This window comes from Meriones unguiculatus, chromosome 4, assembly GCF_030254825.1.
Source record: "Meriones unguiculatus strain TT.TT164.6M chromosome 4, Bangor_MerUng_6.1, whole genome shotgun sequence".
Lineage (NCBI taxonomy): Eukaryota > Metazoa > Chordata > Mammalia > Rodentia > Muridae > Meriones > Meriones unguiculatus.
In genome coordinates this window covers 37,309,910-37,329,320 of record NC_083352.1, presented here as the reverse complement: position 1 = coordinate 37,329,320, position 19,411 = coordinate 37,309,910, and the positions used below count along the sequence as shown (strand labels likewise).

The 19,411-nt window shown below is 42.0% G+C and overlaps 1 protein-coding gene across 3 annotated transcripts in view; it reads left to right on the top strand.

Annotated features, from left to right (window-relative positions):
* Snx25 (sorting nexin 25) overlaps nt 1-19,411 on the top strand; it is a 110,717-nt gene that overhangs the window by 67,468 nt on the left and 23,838 nt on the right. For all 3 annotated transcript variants that reach the window (XM_060381715.1, XM_060381717.1, XM_060381716.1), the window contains exons 6-8: nt 1,766-1,836; nt 12,076-12,257; nt 18,309-18,440. In XM_060381715.1, the coding sequence (XP_060237698.1) occupies nt 1,766-1,836; nt 12,076-12,257; nt 18,309-18,440 (385 nt within the window). The remainder of the gene's footprint in view (nt 1-1,765; nt 1,837-12,075; nt 12,258-18,308; nt 18,441-19,411) is intronic.

Genomic DNA, 19,411 nt, shown 5'->3' with positions numbered 1-19,411 from the left:
ATTTTGGTTGAAAAGCTGAAGAAAGTTATGTGATTTTTGCTCTAAAAGCCAACCAGTGGTTTGCTGGTGTTTGGTTTCTTTTAAAATGGGCCTTGTGAGTGTTAGGCAGGGGGTTTGTTGCTAAGTTGTGTCACCACTAGTCCTTCCTTCCTTCCTTCCTTCCTTCCTTCCTTCCTTCCTTCCTTCCCTCCTTCCTTCCCTTCTCTCTCTCTCTCTCTCTCTCTCTCTCTCTCTCTCTCTCTCTCTCTCTCTCTCTCAGGGTTTGACAGGCTTTCTCTGTGTAGCCTTGGGTGTCCTATGCTTCAGGAGTGCTGGGATTAAAGGTGTGAGCCTCTGTGCCTGGCTCTTTCCTTTTCATTTTGAGACACCATCTCACCAAGTGTCCCAGGCTGGTCACTTACCTTCTAGCCCAGGCTGACCTCACACTTGTGATCCTCCTGTTTTAACTCCCGGAAGCTGGGGCCCGCACTTCCAGGCTTAGCAGCATTTGTGTTTAGAGGAGGGACTGCTGCTAAGCAGCTGTACTGTGTGACTTGTAAACAAAATGCAAAGAGAGGACATGGAACACTCGGGGCAGATCATGTGGATAGGAAAGCACCTACCAACCACTGAGTCATTCTGAGGAACTTCATTTCTAAGCCAGATGTGGTGAACGCCTTGAATCCCATCACTGAGGAGGCAGAGGCAGGTGGGTCTCTTGAGTTCAAAGCCACCCTGGTCTTACATAGTGAGAGTTCCAGGACAGCCAGGACTACATAGTGAGACCTTGTCTCAAAAACAAACAAACAAACAAACAAACAAAACCTGTATAAATAAATCTCAGTACACTCAAAATAGCCACAATCCTAGGCTTGCACCTGTCACCTAACATGGAAAGTTTTCTCTATTTCTTGAGTGAGATCCTATTAAGCACATGCTCTGTATGTTCTAAGCTAACGGCTCTTGGCTCTCCCAACATTAGAAGTACCAAGACAGCTTCAGGAAAATACCGTGCCAGAGTTCCACAGCAGGTGTTCTTGTGAGAAGTAATGAAGAAATACACCAGGACATTTGGCAGGAGGGCTGGGGGGTCAGACCAGCAGCAGACTGTCTGCACTTAGAGAAGGTTCGATCTGCTCGGACATTCCAGGGTGTCCAGAACATCCTGAGACTGCTGAGCCCTGGAAATGTGCCTGATGTCTTCATTATATATACACATAAATGTGTATGTGTGTGTGTGTGTGTGTGTGTGTATGCATACATAGGTGCATACATGCATACATATATGTATTAGTAATACATGGGATGGGATGTAAAGCTTGTATGTGGTACATGTGATACAAGAGCTTCACCATTGAGCTACAGCCCCAATCCCAAGGTTTTAATATAATTAAACAATAATAGCTACATGTAACTAGTGGCCATCTTATGGAGAAATGGAAATTTAAGAGAGAAAACCAATTGTCTCTAGTTACTGGGGAAGGCTGAATGGAAGACTTTAACATGACCCTCAAAGTTGTACATGACCTTAAAGTTTTTTTCAGTCATGGGAGCAGGTAGTAATAATCTGTCAGAATTGAGTGACTCTTACATTAGGGCCTCAGAAATGATTAACCTGTGGCACAGTCTTAACATTTTATAGGTGTTCTGGCCATTAGAATTATTTTGATGAGTCCTGCCCTAAAGCCCCTATGCTATATTTATTTAGCTTAAACACAGTCTAAAGGTACCTCTGAAGATAGCATTATCCTCTATTGAACCATTTCTTTCTCTCTTTTAAAATCAGGTATCAAATTGTAGTGGAAATAATCCAAGCAACTACAATTAGCAGCTTCCCCCAACTGAAGAGGCACAAGGGTAAGAACCAATTTGTTTTCTCCAAGTGTACATTTGAAGGGTCCTCAGTCTACTCCCAGAGTCCTCTGTCCTGTTAGTTCTTTGACAAATATGGAACATTCTGCTGACTTGTATTTAAATAATTTAAATCTTTAAAACAGTGGTCTAATACAATGGATCTCAACCTTTCTAATGCTGGGACCCTTTAATATAGTTCCTCATGTTGTAATGATCCCCAAACATAGTTATTTTCCTCACTACTTCATAACTATAATTTTGCTACTGTTATGAATGTAAATATCTGATATGCAGGATATCTCTATGTGGCCCCCGTGAAGGGATCCAGACCCACAGGTTGAGAACCACTGGTCTAATATCATTGAAGAAAGTAAAATTAATTTTATCCTAACAATTTGTATTGTGTGTGTGTGTGTGTGTGTGTGTGTGTGTGTTCACATACATGTTCAGACTAGAGGACAACTTTGAGTATATTAGGCACTTTCTGAAAAGGGTCTTTCCTTGGCCTGGAGCTTATCACGTGGTTGGCCAGTGTGGCCCCCAGGACCTACTTGTCTCCACTGTGACAGCAATGGGATTACAAGCTCACACTGCTAGGCCCCAAACGTGTCATGTGGGTTCCAGGAATCACACAGAGCTTGTGCTTTCAAGGCAAGCACTTTAACCTTAAAAACCTAAAAATTAAGCTGTGGCCACAGATCTTAGAGCTAAGCCTGACTGAGCCTAGTTTTGAGTGTTGTGAGTGTGTTTTTCGTGAACATCTCTGTTTGAAGCATGCTCTTGATGGTCACTTCAGTGGTTTCAGCACGTTAGTGTTGTGGTCCACTTAGCCTTTTCCAGCAGGTAAGTGTTTGGATTGTTATGACTTTTCCTCTTTTTACACTTGTGTTTTAGGTTCTAGAGCCCAGATTTATGTGCTCCATCATCTTGCCTCTCTGCTTCTCTTCAGATAGAACAGAGCTCTTGCCCAAGCTTGGGCTGGGGATTGGATATGCAGATGGCTTTTAGCTCCTTGCAGCATGCCTGCTGCTCCCCCACTTCCCCTTTACATATATAAAGTTGGGGGGCATCTACAGCGCAGAATTTTCTGCAGACAGGAATACCCCACTGTCATTTGGAAGAACAGACTTCTCTTAAAAGTTCCCAGATCTATTCAAATCCCTGCCAGGTAGCAGTGTACCAAAAGAACAAAGGAGAGTTGGGTCAGAGACCCAAGTTTCCAGTTAGCACAAGAAGAAAGATTGGCCTGAGGGCTTTGACTTATCCCCTCCAGTCACTCACAGAAAGCAGAAGCTGTGTGCAGAGCAATCGAGGAAGTACAGATGAGGAAGAGGTGCTGGTTCTTGACCTCAGCACCTAGGGAAGGCCATGCACACAGGGCCGTGAAAGCCTTGCTGAGCGGGTACTGCAGTGATAACACCTCAGCAATGAAGCAAGTCTCTGGCCGAGCTGGGAGGACGTCAACAGCAAAAAGCCACAGATTTGTCAGGAGGTGGTAACTGCTTTGCAGGACAGTGTGTCTAGGTGCGGGGTGAGATCTGGTCACCTGAAATGGGCTGATCTTATCTTCAGTAGCAGCATGAGAAGCCTCACCCAGATGGTGAGGTATGGTCGCTGACCAGGGACTTGAGAGTGTCTTCTGAAGGGAAGGCAAGCATAACCCTTAAGGTTGAAGCTTGGAGGTGTGTTTGAGAAAGCTGCTGTGGATCAAAAGAGGCTGGAGGAAAACAGACGGACATTAGCTTACAAAGGTGCATTGACCAGTCACGACAGGCCTTGCTGGTGCTGGGGAGATTTACTCTGAATGAGGAAGGAAGGCTTGTCTTTGAAACCTCCAAAAACAGAACCTGTAAGGAGATTGGTGTGTTCCTCTCCTTATTCTCATTGTTCTTACAGGGAAGTCTGACAGATGTTTTAAAGAATGTACTAGATTTCACTGACCTCATCTTTTCCATGATTTTCCTTGCTGGTATAAATTTAGTTCAGAAAAGTCCCTTTCTCACTGGGTTACTATAGTTCTAAGTAGCACTGTTGAGGGTAGCATGATGAAATTTCTCTCCTATGGCTCCATGCCATCCTAGATAGAAATAAGCTTTTTGTCCAAAGTATCCATGTTGACATCTGTAGCCTGAGCTACAGAGCTACTTCCATTGACTATGTATTAGGTCATGTAACACTTACTGAAATGGATCTAAGGCACAAGAGTAACAGGGATGGCAGTTTTATTACAGTGTTCTGTTTTAATGTGTTTAGTTTACTATTGTTCAGAACCGGCACGATTACACTGAGGGCAGAGTTCAGCAATTGACCTCCCAAGCCAGGACAGCTTCACGGCTCACATGGGAGCTTGAATGAGGAGTCCACTGAAGGCAGGGAGAGCCCTGGAGGCTTATAGGCCAGTGTGACCCTTCCAGCCCTTCAGGAGGGAGTAGTGCCTAGAGATAGGAGTATATCAGGTAGGGCTCTGTCAGAGAGGCCTGTGACAGAACTCATGCTTGGCTTATGAGCATGAAAATTAAATTGTGTGAGATGAGGATAACATTATCGCAAACTTATAGTGAACAGTTTGTTTCTGGTTTAATTCACTCAACAAACTCTCTTCCCCCAATCTTTATTCACTCAAGTAATGGGCAAATATATACTGTTTGGATTTTCCCCATTGCTTACGTTAAGCTCTTGTTGGTCTTGGAACTGGAGGAGGTTGGCAAGCACTGGCTAACTTCCAGGAACTGTTTCCAGTTCTCATTCTCTTTGACTGTTGGGTTGGGCACTGTTGACTACTTGTGTAATTCTCTCCAGAGGTTTTGGTGATTTAACAATCTGTATAGATCTTGTGATATCAATCAATGCTTTCAAATGCTTCAAGACTCTTGTTTTGCCATGAACATTCTGACCTGTCTTCTGCTCTGCCTCCTGCCATTTGACCCATCACTGTGGTCCAGCCTCATGGAGTTTCTTTTTCCCTGTCCTGTCTAAGCAGTTGCCCATACCCCATGTCTTCTTTGTGTGCTGCTCTTTTACTCTTGTCAGGAACTGCCTGCCTGTCTGTCATATTTAATATCTTAATGTCTCTTCTCCGATCTCAAAGATATTTCCTCGGATTCTCCACAGGTAGGAGAGCCCTTGGGATCTTTCGAGATGTTTCATATCAGCAGAGAATATCCATGAATCATTAGAAATGGGCCTTTCTTTACTCAGCAAACATTTCTTGAGTGCCATTGTAGATCGGGCACAGCAGTGTAATGACTAAAAGTGTCCTTGAACTAAAGGAGGTCATAGTCTAATAACAAATGCAGGAGTACTTCCATATTGAGAATACAGTCACGTCACAGATGTATGGATGGGCAGCCTGGAACAGAGATTAAGAAATAACATCCATTAAGATTAACGGAGTGATTGAGAAAGATGCCATGTATTGATTTCTGGCCTCCACCTTTATGTGCACATGCACACACACCCATGTATATACCACCAAAGCCCACGAAAAAAGATGATTGGGTCTTTGGAAGGAAATTAAGACCCAAGAAAGGGGCTCTAGAAAGCTGCCCTGCCCCTTGCTCCATGTGGGGACATAATAAAAAGACAGAATGTGATGACACATCGATCTTGGACGAGATAGCCTCCAGAATGGTGAGAGGTGGTTGACTATGGCATTGTGTGTAACAGCCTGGCTGGACTAATAGAAGGTGTTGGGCTGTTTTCCTGTTCTTGCTTTTAGGGGCTGTAGCCAAGGTTTCTCCCTGCCCAGTTCTGTGGTGAGTACCATCTGCAGCCCAGCATTACTACCTTCCTTTGTCTTTCTTTGGCCTCGAAGCATTGAGGGTTTGGGCACTTTTGCCACACTGATTGTAGTCTCATGATTCCTCTTTTTTACAGCCAATTCTCTTCCACTCTCCCCAAGACAGCACCTGCCCCTTATAGAAGGGGGCTGAGTCCAAGACGTCCAGCTTGAAAGTAGAAGTTAGTCACATATTTAAGTCAGAATTGGTATGAAGGTATCCTGATTTCTAGTCATAGAAATCTCCACTACACTGCTCATTTAGCTAACTCTTCACCTCAGCAGTTGGAGGCTATATGTTCTGATCTGTAGCTTAGATCTGTGTGCTCATCACTCAGGGCTGACTTGGAAGGGGGTTCTAAATTTAGTGTGTGCCTTGAGTTGACATAATTATTTCAGAAATGCATCACATGCATGTTGGAACCCTAAACAAAAGGAAACTCTCCCAGCTTTAGTAGATGGGGTGATTGAAGAAGGAAACGGCAGCTTAGGATGAGGCTGTGCCAGGTCTGTGAGCTTCATTGTCTCCACTGTGGAGTATGTGGCTCTGCTCTCGACTTGCTGTGGTTTCTACTTCCTCCACTGTGGTGAAGTGACACTTGAGACTGTGACACTTTAGGTGGTAGGTTTGGTAAGGTAACTCTGTTTGCTCTTTATTCAGAAAGAACACAGCAGCCCCAAGTTGAAGAGAAAGGCAAATATTTTTGAGTTCCTGGCAGCATTAATTTGCAGTTTATGACAATTAGTAGCTGCTGGAAAACGCTGCCAGCTTCGTATTAGGAAGTCATCTTGAACCTCAGCTAAGTCCTAAGAAAATATGTTTATGTGTCTCAAACCCTCTGACAAGAGGAGTTGGTAATGGGGCACTCTTCCTCTCTCTCAATCTCTCTCTCTCTCTCTCTCTCTCTCTCTCTCTCTCTCTCTGTGTGTGTGTGTGTGTGTATTTAAAAGTGAACTTATACCCACAAAGCATCTGGTATGTACTAGACTAATTTGAAGCTAACTGCAATAGAATTCTAAAATATTTTCCCCCTTTTTGATAATTTCTGAGATAGTTGCAGCTCTGGTTAGTACTACTATTAGCCAACAGAGGACAAGTTCAGAAGCCATGTTTGAAATGAGATGATGATAGCTCCTCAGCTACGTATGGGGAAACATCCACACTCTTGGCATGTATGGACGGCTGTAGAGCTGCAGTCTACCTGTGATTGTGGGTACGAGAAGGCCACTTTTCCCCTGACAATGAGTGCGCTTCACAATATTGATGTGCTCAGCCTGCCTTGGTACTAGCTTGTGCATTGCATGTGGTGACTAAGGGAGACTCAAAGGAAGGCATGAACTGAAGTCTCCAGGGAAGATGTGCAGAAACCTTACTCAGATTGTGCTTTGAGAGAAAGCAAACATAGACCCTAACCAAATGCATTATGATTCATCTTCAGAGTGTGTTCTGACTCCTGCAAACCCAGTTGCCATTCCCAGGGGTCACCTTTGTATTTTTAATGCAGTGGTCACCTCTGTCCTAGACTCATCAAGTACTTCTTGAATTGGTGAGTGAACTGTGTCAAATGTGGTCGAAAGGCCAGTAACAATAAGGCTAACATTCTTCTGGTGCTTTTTCTAAGGACTCTGGCTCTGAAGAAGAGAAACAGGGATCCATACTGTAGCCCCTGTGCTTGTACAGCAAGTGCTTTCACTACTGAGCCATCTCCCTCCCCAGCCCAGCTCTGTCTGCCTGTACACTGCCCTGTCTCCTGTGCATACAGTAGTACCTGAGAGATCCCTAAGACATTCTGATTGGCAACATTTAGTTATGGACAGATAAGACGAGGCTGAGCAGAATGCTCAGTGCTTAAAGTGCTTGCTGCAGAAACGAGGGCTGGAGTTTGGGTCCTTAGAACCCATGTCACTGCCAGGCTGGTAAGGTGGCCTACCTGTAATTCTCTCCCTAGAAGTTGGAAACTGGGGATCCCTAGAGCAAGCTGGCTCTCGAAACACTGCCTCAAAAAGTAAGGTAGAAGAGTGACCAAGGGGGATTTCTGACATGTGCTTTGGGCTTCTACACACATGTATGTGCACAAACATGCACATATATAGACACACACATGTCCCTCACACAGATACACCTATATACTCTAACACTATGTACACATACACGTGGAAAAAAGAAAATAAGTATATAAATTGTATCTAATTATACCCATATCTATAATCCTCTTGTTGTGTCCCTCTCACATTAGGTATAAGGTTTGTTAACATTATTGGAATATTTTGTTTCCCTTTGCATTGTCTCAGCCACTCATGTACCTTATGTTCCCATGTGTGTATCTGAAAAGCTCCAGCCACATTTGCCTGCTCTATGTTATCTTTTGCTGCATGACTGTCTTGGGGTTTCTAGTGCTGTAATAAAACACCACGATCTTGGCAAAGAAAGGATTTATTTTAGCTTACATTTGTATTCTAGCAGGAGGAGGAGTCAGAGTAGGAACCTGTAGACAGAAACCGAAGCTGAGACCACAGAGGAATGCTGCTACTAGCTTGCTCCTTGTGGCTTACGCAGCCTACTTCTTATAATAACCAGGAACACCAGCTTAGAGATGGCAGTGCCCACAGGGAGCTTCCCACAGGACTCCAGAAAATGCAATACAGGCTTGTCTTAAGGGCAGTCTTGTGTCAGGCTGACATAACACTAGCCAGCATGCACACACAAACATGACCTAAGTTGTCCTAAGCAATGGCCCTCGCTCTTGCTTGTGATTCTGTATTGGGGCCGGCTTTGGGAAGAATTCCTTTCTCCTGTTTAATGTAACATCCATTGTAATTCCCACTCAAGCTGGTGGACTTCTGGGGTGCCAGGCTGGAACTTAATGTGTGCCAAAGTCTCAGTGAAGCCAAGGTCTGTGGGAGTCAGGCTCCACTCTGTAATACATGTCTCCACGGAGTGATTCTTCAGACCCCAGAGTCTGGATGCCTTGGCAGTGGCTGGCATGCACAGTGTCACAAAACTGCAGGTCGCTTCCACCTTGGCTGTAAGCCCACCGAACGACGTATGTCCTGCTTTTCATAGAGAAATTGCTAGGAATGACATTGCAAAAGGAGTATGTGAGATGGAAAATATTGGGGCCACTTTCAGAGAATATCTGCCACAGAATCCAAGTTGAATTTGTAATCTTCGCAGATCCGGTTTCTCTCTAATGCTCCAGATCCAGTAATGGGCCTCGCTTTCTCCATTTGTGATTCTAGCAAAGTTGTAGAAGCCACTTTTAATGCCTCTTCTATTGTTTTTAATTCTGAGTTATTTTCCCTTTAGTCTGTCTGTTGGCCACTGGCTCTTAATCCTCAAATCCCTAAATCCTCTGAACTGTCAGTGCCATGAACTACCAATTCCTTCCCTCTCAGCTCAGCCTTACCAAGGCAGTCTTCCAGTGACCTTTCCTTCAGGCCAACAGTCTCTCACTGTCGGACCCTGCTTCTTATGCAACCAGATGGAATTGAACTTCTCCATGGCACATATGCTGGCTGATGTATGTCAGCCTGACACAGTGATTTTGGAAGATGAGACCTCAACTGAGAAAATGCCCCCCACCAGACTGGGCTGTGGGTAAAACTGTGGAGCATTTCTTGATTGACGACTGATGAGGAGAGCCCAGCCCACTATAGGCAGTGCCAGCCTAGTGTTGGGGGATCCTGAGTGCTACAAAAAAAGCAGGCTATGCAAGCCGTGAGGAGCAAGCCAGTAAGCAGCATCACTGTATGTCTCCACATCACTTCCTGCCCTGACTTCTTTCAACAATGGACTGTGACCTAATAGTCATAAGTGGACTAAACCCTTCCCTCCCCAAGTTGCTTATGTCATGGTGTTTTACCACAACAATAGGAAACTCCAACCAAGACGGAAATTGTTAACAGGTTAATTGGGGTATTGCTATGACAGACCTGACCGTGTGTTTCTTTGGGTGATTGTGGAAGGATTTGTGCATCTTTGGGCTAGAGAATCCATTGACTGCTTGGAATTTAATGAGATGTGGGGACTTAGAAGACAACGCAGTGAGCAGTGCAGATGGAGGAGACCTGAGTTGTGGGGCTTGAGAGGGAAGCTTGGGGGTCCCTTAAAGACATTATTGGAGCTATTTGATATTTTAAATTAAGAACCACTAAAGTGGAACTCTTGTTTCTCTGAGACAAGCAACACCACTAAACTGAGACTGAAGAATCAGCTGTGGTTAAGAAGAGGCCAATCCAGAGGGGGCAAATGCTGCATCTCATGCTAACAGGCACACCTGGTGATGTGGAAGAGTGCCACCTGGTTTTGATGGCATGAAGGGGTTGTGGAGAGCAGATGAGGCTTGGTACTGTGTGGCAGGGCTGGAGTCCCTAAAGAGAGCTCTAGCAGAGGCTATCAGAGAAAGTGCAGCCCAGATATAGCAGACCCCAGCATTTTAGAGCTGCCAGGACCCACGGGATGACACCAAGACAGCATCAGCCATGGAGTGGAGCTGCCCTGAGCCTAGGTGATAAAGCTGTGTGTGTGTGTGTGTGTGTGTGTGTGTGTGTGTGTGTGCGCGTGCGTATGTGTGTATGTGTATGTGTGTGTGTGTGTGCATGTGTGTGTGTCTGTGTGTGTGTGAGTGTGTGTGTGAGTGTGTGAGTGTGAGTGTGTGTGTGTGTGTGTGTGTGTGTGTGTGTGTGCTGGGGACGGCAAGCTGGAGGGGGAGCTAGCTGCCCTGTGTGTGTGTGTGTGTGTGTGTGTGTCTCTGTGTGTGAGTGTCTGTGTGTGTGTGTGTGTGTGTGTGTGTGTGTGTGTGCTGGGGACGGCAGGCTGGAGAGGGGGAGCTAGATCCTTTGGAGCTCAGAGGATCGTGAGTGGGTGGAGCACTACACTCCTTGTTGTTGTTTCGAGACGGGGTGCCTCTGTGCAGCCCTGGCTGTCTTGGATTTTGTAGGCCGGCCTGGCTTTGAACTCACAGAGATCCGCCTGTCTCTGCCTCCTGAGTGCTGGGATTAAAAGCATGCACCACTACTGTCCAGCAAGCACGAAATTCTTTATACTTTTGAACTTTGGTGTTGCTTTGATTGGAATGAGTCTGGGTCTTATTTCTTCCTCTTGGTGTAACTTATATTTAACTTATTTTTTTATTTTACAGGAACACAAAGTTAAGAGACCGAGTTTTTAATACAGTTTTGGAATTTTAGAGAGATACTGGTGTTTTAGAGAGACTGGATATTTTAGAGAAACTTTGGATGTTTTAGAGAAATATTGTAATTTTAGAGAGATTTTAGATTTTTTTTGAGATTTTAGATTTTTTAAGAGAGATTTTGAATATTTTAAATAGACATTGGGCTTTATATATGTTTGAATTTATAAAGACTGTGGGATCTTAAAGTTTTTAATAGTCTTTATATTGTGATACTGTGTTTATGTATCATCTATGAACAAGAAAGGAAAAGTGTGGCTTAACAATGGTGTGGAAGTGTAAGATGGAATAAATAAATAAATTTTATCCCCAAACTGCTTTTTGTCCGGGTGTTTAATCACAGCAGTAGAAACCCTAACTAAGACAGCCGCTCTGTCAAAGCCCATTAAAAGTCTTGCAGTACATTTGAATAGAAGAACATAGTCTTGCCCTGGTGTCGTCTGGCTTTCGACTACCTTAGGTTCATCTGGAGCTGAGCTTTATTTACATTTGCGCTACAGGCCCCAGAGTTCTCATTTTCCTGGTCCAGGGTTCTCACTTCCAGTCTTGCTAGTCCTTCTGTCTGCCATGTTCTCTTTGTTGTCTGTGTCTGCATGGATGTAATGTCCTTAAGAAAGCCCAGGCTAGACCTTTGTGAAACCATTTGAGGGTGTCTATATTTTCCTTTATGCCCATATTATACTTTTAATTGTTTATGCTATCTTTGTTTCTTTTCCTTACTAAACTCTAAAATGTCCCATGAAGTGAAACAACTGGCCTTGAATCTCAAAAGTCAAGCCAGTGCCTGACAGACACAGGGTGCACGCTCAGTACATGCCTATAAATAAATATGTATAAATACCCATAGTCAGATATTACATATTCATATGTTCATAAATCAGTTACTGAGTGTACATATGGAGAGGTTTTATAAACATTTTACACTTGTGTAAGATTTATAAATGGTTAGAGTTTTACTTACAAACCTGTACTTGCTTATAATGAATTCCCATCTATTGAATTCTCATCTGTTGCTTGAAATACAGCACATCAAAGCCAGGTGATGGCTCATGCCTTTAATCCTAGCACTCAGGATACAGAGGCAGGCAGGTTTCTGTGCCAGTCTAGTCTTCAAAGCAAGCTCCAAGCCAGTCAGGGCTACATGGTGAAACCCTGCCTCAAAAATAAAATAAAATTCAGTTTAAAAAATTAAAAGCAGTATATCAGACACTAGTCTGGCTCAGGTTCTTGTGTTCCTTGTCTCCTGACTGACTGCTATTCCTCTTATTCAAGGTAAGGAATCAGCTGCCATGAAAACAGACCTCTTGAGGGCCAGGAACATGAAAAGGTACATTAACCAGCTGACAGTGGCAAAGAAGCAGTGTGAGAAGAGGATCCGCATCCTGGGAGGCCCTGCCTACGACCAGCAAGAGGACGGGGCCTTGGATGAAGGGGAAGGGCCTCAGAGCCAGAAGGTAGAATCTGCAGCCTCTTGTTTGACCATATCAATTTATTAGAAGCACGGTGTGAGCATACCCCCCCACCCCTACAACTTTAGTATTTAAGGCATGTTTCATGAGGAAAAGCTACCTTTCCTGGCTGTCCTGAAATCCTGTAAATGGCAGTTGATGATAGGCAGATGTATGTGTGCACATATTTTACACGCTTCTTTTCTTTACTCACCCCCACTTCAAGAGAAACATTCTGTTTCTGATCAAAGTCACCCATTAACAACTAGATCAAAAGTACCTCCTAGGAAGGAGAGACTACTGCACTTAGCTCTGGCCAAATTGCTACGAGCTATTTTCTTGGTCTTTAGATAATGAAGTGGCAGTGTGCTTGATTCACAAATCTATTGACTACACCGTAGCATGGCAGTGCCAATTTTTGTGTCATAGCATCTTGGACTGTCTGGTGATAGCGATTAAAACCTGCAGAGGACAGGGATACTTTCTGGCCCCATTTTAGGAACTATTTTAGGTTCAGGGACTACACTTGTTTTCTAAGACCTGGAAAAAGTTTGGATGGAGGACACTGCTGCAGTGTGTCCCAAGGAGCTGGAGGAGCAGGGCTTCACCACAAATGCCAAATCCCTCTTTCATCAGACATCGGCCACAAAGAAAACTTTAGTGCTGGAGTTTAACCTGGCAGCAGCCTCCAGTTTTTCTTTCCCCTGACTTGGAGTCTGCGTCCCCAACCGTGTGTGTCTGAACCAGGCGCGTGGTATGCTTCCCCTGCCTCTCTTCTAGGATGAGCTCACGTTCCTCTCTGTTCTGGACTTGCTCTTCATCAGAGATCCTCAGGAAGGTCGCCATCCTATAGGGTAGAATTCTATAGCATCTTACATAAGTGGCACCAGTGCATTCTCAAGGAGCCTCTGTCTGATAGTGGGATAGCCACATTATGGTCTGTCTGACTGCTCACAGCTGGACTTTCTGGCATTCTGCTTTATGATGAAAATGGGAGCTTTACTGTGGTGAGGGTTGGAGAGGAGACCTGGCAGGTGGAATTTTGCCTTCTTCCCTCAGTTTTTGTTGTTTTAATGTCTACCAATATTTATCACAGGGAAGGAACTCATCTTGTGTTCTTCCATTATTTTAATTCATTCACTCATTCAACAGACACTGATTGAGGGTTCACCATCTCTTGGTTATTAGACTAGAATAAGGAATAGGATAAAATGCTTATTTACAAAGAATCCCATTTTATTATAAAATAAAAACGTAAATGGCCAAGTAGAGATACAACATGTGAACCTAAGAGAGGAACCCAATGGCTTTCCAGTGTTAAGGTTATGGTGCAGGAAAGTGGTGGGAATGTGTTTTCTGTGCAAGTTGCTGTATGATGGCTACAAGAAGACAGTCCAAAGCTTGCTGCATTTTAAATTCATTCTTTCTAAATACTTGGGAAAGGAGAAACATACTTTTTATAGCATGAGCTTATTCTTATAGCCAAAGTGTTTCTTAAGTCTGAAAGATGCAGAAATAGTGTAGAATCCCAATAGTGGTTTGTTCTGCTGGAGTTAAAACTGGTTTGATTTGACTTTTGTCTTCATCAATGGAGAGAACACTTTTCTATACCTAATCTCAATCTGGTCAAGAATTACCATCAAGTTTACTTCAAAATATTCACTTCTAAATTAGTTAGGCCATCCAGTGTTAAAGAAAGAGATTGCCAGCATGTTAAAAGGCTGGGAAAGTATGTTCCTTATAAGAAATGAACTATAAGGAAACAGTTAGATTAAAAAGTAAGAAAGAGAAGGACATGTCCTGTAAACACTAATAAAAGAAACGTGGGGTAGCTAATGCTGATGTCAGACAAAACAGATTTCTATTGGTGTACTTAAAAAAAACACATTTATTTGCTTCTTTTATCTTTTTCGTCCTATTCCACCCCTATTCCTATTCCTTCCTATTCTTCCTATTCCTTCCAACACCAGGTAGGAGAGAGAAAGGGTTAATGGGAGAGGGTTGCAGTTCTCTTATCTGCTTCCTGCTGGTTAGGGTTGGGGTGGGGGGTGAGTTCCTGCAGCCAGTCCAGTTTTCCTTTCAGGAGATCTCCAACTTCTTGTCTCACAACAGCAACCAGGAGCAGCAAGGAGGAAGTAAGGGCAGCATTGTTCTTTCTTGGATCTCCACTCTCTGGGCTCTAAGAGTCCACCCTCTCTCTAGAATCCTCAGATTTAAACTCTCTGTAGCTGGCAAAAAGCTCCTCTCAGAGCCCACGGGAGGCAAATAGTCTGCTGCTGTGGCCTATCTGAATCAGTCCCACATCCCACACCTGAACAAAAACATATTTGTTTTTGTATTGTTGTTAAAATCCACAACAGATTTCAGAACAAGGAATATAACCAGAGATAAAGAACATTATATTATGATAAAGGAATCAAACCATGAAGAAAACATGAAATCCTAACTATGTATTTAGTCAGTAAGAGAATTTCTTTGACGTAAAGAAGAGTTGACATCTTGACATAAAGCAAAACCTAACAAGTGAATGGGAGAGTGTTCAGTTATGGTTGTGGACATTAATCAGCCTCTCTAAGCAAGTGTTACAGCAGGTCTACAGAATGTGGGCAAGGCTACAGCTGACCTGGCCATCGGCAACTCTAACTGGAGCTAGTAGACATTTCCCAGAGTTACTCGGGAAACAGCAGTGTGTGTGGTTTCTCACTTTTATACACTAGGCAAGCACTAAGAAAAATTATATTGCTGAATGATACAATTATTCTCCCCAATTAAAGGAATTCATGCAGAGATTATTGTCTGTCCACAGTAGAATTAAAATTAGAAGTGAATAATAGAAAAAGATCTAGAAAATTCCCTGATTTTTGGAACTAAAAATAACATAACTAAGCCTTCAGTTAAAAGGAAATCATAAAGGAAAATCAATAACTTAAGTGGAGTGAGGATGTGTGTTAGTGTCTGTGGGACACTGTTAAACCAACACTTAGGAAAAATACACACTGTAATGTCTGTAATCTAAAGGTATGAAATTTGAAATTAGTGCTGTAAAGGTCCATCCACTTTTAACGGGTACAACTTAAAAGAACTAGAATGAAGAAAAGAGAAACAGTGAAAACTGTGTGAGAAAGAGAAAGGGGATGTCAGCAGATACTGCATGTGAAAGATGGAGGATTTTCAGAAAAATATTAATGTAGACTTAACGAATGGGGGGCTCAGAGAAAAGGAGAGAGAAAACCTTAAGAAAAAGGACAGTCGGGGGCTGGGAAAGTGGCTCAGTCAGTTACATACGTGCCACACATCCACATAAGAGAACTCGAGTTTGAATCCCTGACACCCACATGAAAGGCTGGGCTCTGTAGCATCTGCCTATAATCTTAACACCAGGGGAAGGGGCCAGACAGACTGCAGCTTGCTGGTCAGCCAGTCTAGCCATGGAGCTGAGTTCCAGTGACAGACCCTATCCAGAAAAACGTGACACTGACCAAGGAATCACCCATCATCCATCCCTGATCTACAGAGGCACACACAACTGCACACATGTGCAAATGTACACCCATACATGCATGCATGTCCACGTGCATGTGCACACGCACACACACACACACACGCACACACACACGAGCACACACAGATGACGGGGCAGTGATCTATACCTAAGAGTGGAGGGCAGCATCTCAAAAGAGAGTAACCTACATACAGTTTTAAGTGAATGCATGTGTCACTTTAAATGAAATAGATTAATTCTTTAAAATTCCCAAATATTAAGAGTGGCAAAAAGAAGAATCTGAATGGCCTTCATTGTATTAAGGAAAATTAATTCAGAATTAAAAATTTTTCCCCAAAGAAAACTGTAGGCTTAGATCATTTCACTGTTAATTTTATAAAGCCTTTAAAGAGGTTGTGTGTGTGTGTGTGTGTGTGTGTGCATGTGTTCGTGTCTGTCTGTCCTCCCCCCTTTCAGAGCTTGGAATTGAACACTAGGTGTTTGTTGAGTATATGAAGCACTTATTCTGGCATTGAGTCGCCCTCCAATCTGGTCCCAGCTTTAACTGAACTCTTAATCCTTTCTGAACTGCTAATGCTTTCATTTATATTTCCTTGCCTAGAAAGTGAACCTCTGAAGTTTTGGTTTTTTAATACACCAATATCTATTTTATTTTATGTATCATTATTTGTTTTCTCAAAAACTCTTGATTCAGTCTCCTGCTCAGTTTTTTTTTTTGTGTGTGTGTGTGTATGCGATTCATAACTAGTATGAATCTCTGTGAAGTAAGGGCACCCTCTTCATTCTGCAGATTCTAAAGAGCTGAGGCCAAATGACAGAGTGACAGCTTACAGGACTGAAAGGTTTTATTGCCACATGAAAACAGAGAAATCTTGGTCTTGCTCTGCTCAAGGACCCTCCCCTCCTCTGCCCCATGCACACACACAAATGATCCCCAATGGAAAGATTGACGAGTTCAGAAAAAATAAAGGGGAAAGAGAATATTAAGATATGTGATGCTTACACACTGGTGCCGCTGTGTGCCTGTTTTGAGGTTAGCTTGCACATCTGTTTGTTTGCTGTGCATTGTGGTTGACAATATTTGTACCAACTAGCTTCTTTTATGGGAAACTGGTTCTGTTCCTGAAGTAGATGTAAAGTAAGTGTAAAAAGATGCAAAGTAGATGGAAAAAACCCAAAACAGAAAACACACTTAGTTGAAGACTCAGTAAGTAATACAAAATTGGTATGTTTGAATATTTTCATTTTGAATACTCAGTAAGTCATTTTCTTTCATTAGTTTTCAGAAATTCCTTAAAAATATATTCTGAATAACGGCACAGACTTCCTAAGGGCTGGTGAGAGAAGGGTTGAGTGTGTACTGACTTTTTGCATGTGATGTTAGAAATATGTTAATAGTGATATTTCAGAATATTTATAAATTGCCATCATGTTAATTTTTAAGAATTTCAAAATAAAAGCTTCTAATTGTATTTGAGTTCTACCTATTAAATGTTATTACTTCTAAATTAATTAGTGGCATTTCTGCTGATTGAGTCATCAATCATTATGAGGGTCATCTGCTTCCTCTTATTACAGCAGCTCCTGTTCATGGTTCTTCCCTCTGTATCTTCAGATATGCACAGTTCACTTCTTCTGTGAATTTACAAAGCAATAAATGAGTGATGGAAGTGATTTGGTAACCTATATAGTAGAGTTTTAGGAGCCAGTTAAAATAAAAATAAAATTTACTTAAGATTTGTTAGTGACTGTGGCACTATAAACAATAAAAAAATCAGGATACAAATTTATTTGTATTTTTCCTTACCTATATAAAATATGACAGAAAAAACAAATGCCAAACCATCAGACTCTAGTCTTTTATAAATTTCTCTTCAGTTGTTTATTATTGGCAACTATTGCTTTTAGAATCATGTCTCTCATTAGGACAAGTATTGTTATCTGTGTCCTGATATCAAGTAGATATGTCAAATAATTATTTGTTGAATGACTAAATGTTTAATATAAAATTAGTGATTTTTTAGTATATGTATTTTGAGTGTTCAGTAATCTGAATTTAAAATTTAGGAACATGATAGATATTTCATCTTATTAGGTATATTACATTACATTGTCTATGAACTGAAAATGCACTGACTGTAGAAGTTAATTCATGGAGTTAAAGACTGGTACTTGAAATTGATCTTTAGAAAACCTTTGTGTCTTAAATAAGGTTTCTATTGCTATGAAGAGACCCCATCCATGATCACAGCAACATTTAATTGGGGCTGCTTACAGTTCATAGGTTTAGTACATTATCTTCATGGTGAGAAACATGGCAGTTTGCAGGCAGATATGGTGTTGCAGATTTAGCTGAAAGTTCCACATCCAGGTAGACAGGCAGCAGGAAGAGAGATTGACACTGGGCATTGCTTGAGTATCTGAGACCTCAAAGCCCACTTCCAGTTGACACACTCCAAAAGCCACACCTACTCCCACAAGGCCATACCTCCTAATAGTACCACTCCCTATAGGCCTCTGGTATCCATTTTTATTCAAAACGTTATATTTAATAGATTCTTCAGTTTGAAGACATTATGACCAATCCTTTCTACCGAGAGCGCTTTGGAACATACATGGAGCGGACGGACAAGCGGACGCTGATTGGCTTTTGGGAGGCTGTGGAACACCTGAAGAATGCTAACAAGGTAGTATACCTATGCTGTAAGGAACATTAATCATCAGATAATGAAAGCTTGCATGATAGGCAGTATATTGCCTTCTCCAGGAAGCTTTAGGATAAGTATGCGTTAAAGGAGCATTTTACATCATAATAGAACATATCTCAGCTCATTATGGCAAATAAAATTGTACCTTATTTTTTATGGAAGATGCTTTTGAACTGAATAGTCAAGGGGGGATAGTTACAAGTGTACGAAAAGATTGGGTTTCATCATTTTAATGAACTACAAAAATATGTACCCGTTCATGTTGTGCTTATGAAAGACTATCTTATTATCACTGCCACCTCAGCTGATTAACTTGCTCTAACATCATGTGTATTTCATCACCATGTGCAATTTTCATGCTTTTTATTCTTTCTGTTTGTGATGTATACTTTTTACATTAGTTTTTTTTCCTTTTATCTCACAAAAAAATGATTAAATATAGGAACATAAACATTTTTGGTTTCAAATGCCTCTTACAGAAAAAAATAGTTTATACAATGCAATTTATAAGTTCTTATATGTATTTGAGAATTAAAGAATGTTTGTTCATTCTTCGTGTAGGTAAATCTGTCTAACTCACAAGTTTACCAAATATATTGAATCCACAAATAGCATGAGTGATTCATTAACACCAGTGCAAAGAGCATTTAATTTCATTTGCATATGAATGCTGCTAGAACAGAAAACCAAATTCAGTACCTGATATAGCCCGCATTGTACTAAGCAGCTCAGTTCAGTCTTGAGATAGTTTTAGATCTCGGGAATACTTTTCATTGCTGATTTAGAAGGCTCAAATTACCATTTGTAACTCAGCATAATCACTGGCCTCGACTCCAGCTGACTTTTGGCTGCTCTCAGAACAGTATAAAGACTAATCTAAAGTGTCTCCCCAAAGTATTGACTAGAATTTGAAAATTTTCAATCAAATAAAAGTGTGATCGCTTCCTGAG